At 44.7% G+C, this 6,073-nt stretch overlaps 1 protein-coding gene across 6 annotated transcripts in view; it reads left to right on the forward strand.

Annotated features, from left to right (window-relative positions):
* Positions 1-6,073, forward strand: part of NFIA (nuclear factor I A) — a 308,101-nt gene that overhangs the window by 200,817 nt on the left and 101,211 nt on the right. For all 6 annotated transcript variants that reach the window (XM_019531535.1, XM_019531538.1, XM_019531539.1 and 3 more), the window contains exon 4: positions 129-203. In XM_019531535.1, the coding sequence (XP_019387080.1) occupies positions 129-203 (75 nt within the window). The remainder of the gene's footprint in view (positions 1-128; positions 204-6,073) is intronic.

The following is a 6,073-nucleotide window of genomic DNA, read 5'->3' on the forward strand; positions in this document are numbered from 1 at the left end:
AACAGTAATTAGTGCTAAGTGTGCAATTATGTGTCACATCTGAAATTAAATGAAACTAAAGGATATGAGAATGGTGTCACTGAACATTTAAAGCTTATCACAAATCTTTCATTCTTTTTGTTTTGTAGGACATTTGGGCTTCCAGGACAGTTTTGTCACATCAGGTGTTTTCAGTGTGACTGAGCTAGTAAGAGTCTCACAAAGTAAGTATCGTCTTGCTGTTGTTCCATGTGTTTACTGTAACTCTTGCCTCTTCCTCTGGTTTCCCTCTTTTCCCCGGGCTACACAAACAGTTGTAAAAAAATTCTCTCACACATCCTCGACTCCACGCAGGTATAATTACTCCGCATACTTGTAAATTATGTGGGCAAAGTTAATATTCAAAAAATAAACAATAAGCTTCTGATCCTGTAAACTGATCTTTGTGGCTGGATCCGTAGGCTAGTACGGAGCATCCTTGAAGGTACTGTGGTTCTCTGTGGGTGAAGGGTTTGCCCACATGGATTAGTTTGCAGGCCGGGAGGTAAGGCATGAATTTTAACTGAACCTATAAAAATAATACCATCTGTGTCCATGAGCTAGGTCTGTTTGTCTGCCACTTTGTACATTCATGTGCCTCCATACATGCATGTGGCTACTGTTTCAGCACCCATAAATTGATGAACTTGCAAGTAATGTGGAGAGTTACAGCAAAATTGGCCCAAATAATCTGACTGGCCTGGACACATACAGCATTAATTTTGCAAGACCTGCTATTTTCTCAACTGTATGGAATTCTGCTTTTTAAAAGAATTTGTTTGTTGACCTTTAAAGAATGCTAATGCGCGCAGCATGAATGACACACTGCCGCATGATCATTACCAGCTTGTCAATACTCACTAACAACAGTGAATTAAGAGTACCTGTCACCACCCTGTTCCATTGATCAAAGGTACATTGATTGTTTTTTGCTATGACATAATCCAGACAGTCCAAGGAGAGAGTATGGACAGTCTCTCTGCGCTCTCACTCTCTCTCTTTTATTCCAGCTACACCAGATCTTTAGGTGCTAGGATTCTAAATTTTTCATAACCACTGAAGAACTCTGTTGCAACATTATAGAGCAACCGTTAACCAGCTGTAGTTAACAGTTGGGCGATGTTTCCATTATAAATCTTGGATTATAACTCATCCACTCAAATACACTTAGGGTATTTTAGTTCTCAGCCTAGAAGCCTAAAGTATTGTTCATTTGCTGACCCTGCAGGTCTAGTTTAAGTCTTCCTAGGAGAGGAAAGAATCCCTATTTTTGAATTACAGCAATAGGCTTTCGTAACCACAGGTTTTTCTAATTTTTTTTCTTTCCCTTACAAACACATGCATATTTATAAGGTGCTACTGTGAAAAAGCCTCTGCAAGAATAGGGATAGAGGGTAAGAGATATATAGAGGTAAGCATGGTAGAGCAAGAGAATAGATAGGGCAGCTTGTTATAGGGCAGGAGGCTCCCTTCACTCAGCTTTGCTGTGAGAGGCCTGTTACAAGGACTCGTGGGTGCACAGCTTGTTTGAAAATTAGCTCAGTTAGATGACCATATATGGACTTTGACATCGATCTGAAAATCCTGACTAATGTGTATGAGAATATAGGCCAATGGATGTGAGAATAGCTCTGTTTGATGTTGTTAATTTTGGCGTGAAGGGACAGGGCTCTCAAAGTTCCAAGGGATTCACCTGTCCTCCCTCAAAGACATCCCACATAACAGCAATCTTATCTTCTTCTTCGGAGCACTAGACATCACAGCTGCTTCTGGATTCTGTCAACCTTGCTTTGTGTGTTTGCAAGATGGGGTTGCCAGAATGAAACCAGGATCACTGCATCTGGCTTCCACTCTCCATAGGAGGACCAGCTGCTTGAAACCTGAGAATTTGGCCCTGAGCTCAGGATCCTGTATATTTCATTCTTATTAATCTTCCATGTCACAGGTTGGGGTCCCCAGGGGTCCACAGGTATGGTGGCTGTGCGACCATGCCAGCTCTGTCCCGAGGGTGTCCTCTTACCTCGCCTGCCATGACTTGATGGTAAAGTAATAAATTGAGAAGCTACCCACAGGCTTTCTCATGGCCGCAGTCCACTGACCCTCACAGGAACTTGCTGGTTGCTGGACCTCTCTCCAGTATTGTGCCACACGGGGCACTTTGAGCCTTATGAGCTAATCACATGGCTCCAACCCTTCCCTTTATCATGCCCCATGCCTCATGGGTGTTACATGCATGTTATTCCCTCTGTTGGGGTCTTGGCCTACTTGGCCTCGGCCACTTCAGTCTGGCTAGGGCTTCTAGTCTAGTCCCACTGTGTTGGACCTGGCTCCAGGGTACTTGTTGAACTCGGTCTGTTCTCAGTCTCAACTCGATCTGGTCCTTTGGCCTCTGTCTGCTGCACCCCACCGTCACCAGACTCTCTGGACTCTGTGTATCTGCGCCTGTCTTGGGTCAGGCCCCCTGGCCCCTGTGTCTGCTGGGCCCCTCAGGCTCCAGACCCATTTTGAGCTTATACATGCTCAGGTCTTTGCCTCTTTCTGGTCAGTTGACCATCTGCAGGTGCCAGCTAGTTACATCATTGGCCTGTTGCTCAGGTAACCCACAGCTGTGGGGCACTGCCTGGCCTGCAGAGCCCCCTGGCTAGGCTGCTCCTGTCCTTAATGGAGCAGGCACATCTTAGTTTCCTGCGATATTCCACTATCATTTTATCATAGCAACTAATCTTTTTACAAAGATCCCAGCGTGCAACAAATTTTATAAATTGTCTATCTGAAGATCACAGTGCTTGTCACTGGAATGTGCCTATTTTGGGGTTGGAAAATAACAGCCTTTAAAAAGTTTACACAAACATTATAGGTAGGGACCAATGTAATTCAGGCTTCAGGGGAAAGCCTGAATTTAGCATTTTTCCCCGAAGCTCCAGACAACTTTGATTTGGCCACAAATGGCCTGAAACTATGGGGGAGAGGGAGGCTCGGGAAAAAAAGTAAAAGAAAAAAAAATCCTGACTTGAAGCATGGAGAAGAAAGGCAGCAAAGCCCTGGAAACACTATGAAAGTCTTACGTGTTTCCAGTGGCAGCCTAGTACAGGCCGAGACCCTACCGGGGCTCAGCCAATCAGGTTGTTTAATTCTGCACTTTGGCAGGGAGTTTAAAAGCCCTGCCCACGGTGGAGCAGATACGTACCCCGTGTCCTAGGGGCTGTGGGCCTAGGCATACCAGGTGCCTGCTCCCACAGCTGGGCATGGGGCACAGGGTGCCTCTGCTGCAGGGGCTCCCCCCTGCCTGGCATGGCTCTCCAGAGCCCTGCTTTGTTTTGCAGTTGGGCGGGAGCTGAGCAGGGCTCAGAAGGCCCATGCTGAGTGGGCAGAAGCCCCTGCAAGGGGGACACCCTTTACCCCATGCCCTGCTGTGGGGGCAGGCACCCGGCACGGATCTACCGAGCCCTGCTCTGCCCTGTCACAGTGGACTTTCCCTTAGGGTCAGCAGTCCATAAAAGTTAGCATGCAATAAAAGTTTTTCTTTAATAAAGTTATTCACTGTGGTTTCATTAAGAACTCTAAGTGGTGAGCTTTACTTAAAAGTTGCTGTTTGGTAAGTGGTGAGCTTTAGTTTCTTAAAACAGCTGAAGGACAGCCTGTGTGCCACTGTTCAATGGTAATCAGGAGAGCCCACCCTGAAAATGCCTAAAATCGGCTCCGGTGAGCCTGCAGGGACACTGATTTCCCCCCAACCTCCAACCAGAGCCTGATTTACAGTGGTCCCTAATTATACAGTAGGGCAGGACACAAAATAGGGTGTATTGCATTTATTTGACTTAACCAAGGACATTTGGGGAGGCACATGGAGACTTCTGCCTTTGCTCAAGCAACAAGTGCTACAGGCTCTTTAATTTTATATCCTATCCTATCTACATCCCTGTAACTCCAGCGTAAATAGTGCCCCAACTGCATACTGGGATATCACTTCAGGACTGACTGAGAGGAAAAGTGTGCCAAGTACTGAATTAGCAACACTACTTCTGGTAGCACCCTGAATTGTCCTTGGAGGTGCTGCAGACATATACTGACCAGCTCTGACTCTGTTTAGTTTATGAGTTTTAGTCTGACAAGCCCACAGCCTGAGATGATATGGCTACATAGTAGGATGTGTTTAGTGTGGATTCTACCCACAAAATCCCATTGAAGTCGGTGTGACTTTGTGCCAACTTTCAAGGAATTATGTAGCATAAAGGATCTATGGCTAACTGGCACGAGTTGTGTCTAAACTGACATATAAAGTTGCCTAATTTCTTGTACTATTGCTGACTTCAGTGATCCTGATATATTAAATCCATTAAACGACTATTTTGTTCTCTAAAAAGCCATTGCATCCTCAAAGGCCACCAGAACTGCAGTAGCAGCCCAGTTGCTCGTACACAGTGGTAGCACACAAGGAGCTTCCTTAGCATGCTCTCTAGCAGCTTTGCAAAAGGTCATCCTCTACAGATGGACACAAGGCTGTAGAAGGACCCAAGGGCATGTACTGGGAAGGAGGTCATGTGATCCCAGCCTTAGTCCCCGCTATGGAAAGTACTGTTCTTTGGATGAATGATGCAAAGGAGCAGTGCAACCTGCATTTCTTACACAGCTCAAAAATGTCTATTTATGGTAAAGGTAATTTCTAGTATGTTCCAACGCATGGACATTTGCAAGGACTGCAACAGTGTCACTTACCCCTTTTGTGCACGTTGTGTGTGCTACAGGAACTCTTGTACTTCGGACTTATTGTCCATATTATTGTGGCACCTAGCAGCCCTAGTCGTCGATCAGTATCTCATTGCACCAGGCGCTGTACAAACGCAGAACAAGAAGACAGCCCCTGCTGAGACAGGATAACCAAAATTTGTTCTTTATTGACTAGCATCACTACACTGATGTTCATAGTGTTATTCTGGATTTAAACCAGAGTATGAGAAACTGGATCTTGGCCTTATATATTAACCGTAACGCAGCAAACCCTTGGGGTTTCTTGTACCTTTTGTCATTATTTTCCTGAATTATAGAGTTAATATGATACTAGAAATACATGCTTTCCCTGAGTGTTAAGTATTTATCTGTTGTTAGTGTTTGTCATCTAAAATGAACATGAGGCACATTATTTTTTCAGCATTTCCTCATTAGGTATTGTTGGATAATAATTATGTGCCAGATTTATTTAATAAGGTTGTCAGAGGTCCAGATGACAGGGAGACTTAGGGACACTACTGTTGTCTCAGCCACAAAACCCGAGGCCACATAGGTCGGCTTCTTCAGAAACAATACTTGCTATTGACTTCATACTATTATCTATCTATCTATCTATCCCCCTGCCCTCAGTAGTGATTTCATCCTAGAGAGGATTTCCTGACTTTATGTGTCATGTACTAGCTTTGGACATATTTGCAGAAGAACCCTACTCTCTACTCCTCACATACAACTTGCTAAACTCAACAGAAAAATCTCCACCAAGAGGGCATGAGAAATAAAAGCAACCAGGCCATTTTCTGTAGCTTTTAACTGTCCTTCCTGATGGACACAGCTTTGCTAACACCAGAAGTTTGTATTATTAAACCTGGAAACTCTTAAGACATATATGCTGACACTGAAATACAGATATAGATATTAATAGTTCCATTTATCAATCTATCTATTCCTCAGTAGACAGATCTATCTATCTATCTATCTATCCCAGTCACCATGTGTGCCTATACACGAGATGAGAGGCTGCTCCAACATGCTGTAATTATAACACATTGGAGCAAACTCAGTTAATTGAGTCTCCTGGAGCATGGCAATTACTGCACTCCAGCAGCCTCCCAGGTCTTGTATATTGGCATCCTCGCCCTTCAAAATGGCAAATGACAGCATAGCTCATCAATGAGCTTTACGTAAAGTACCCCCATTACCATTTGGAAGTGTGGGGACACTGATACATCCAGCCTCCTCTTAAAGACCCCCAGGGTAGGAGCCAGCACCACTTCTCTTGGAAGTTGGTTCCAGATCCTAGCCGCCCTGACCGTGAAGTCGCGCCTCC

The sequence above is a fragment of the Crocodylus porosus genome, unplaced genomic scaffold (genome assembly GCF_001723895.1).
Source record: "Crocodylus porosus isolate Cpor-Errol unplaced genomic scaffold, CroPor_comp1, whole genome shotgun sequence".
Lineage (NCBI taxonomy): Eukaryota > Metazoa > Chordata > Crocodylia > Crocodylidae > Crocodylus > Crocodylus porosus.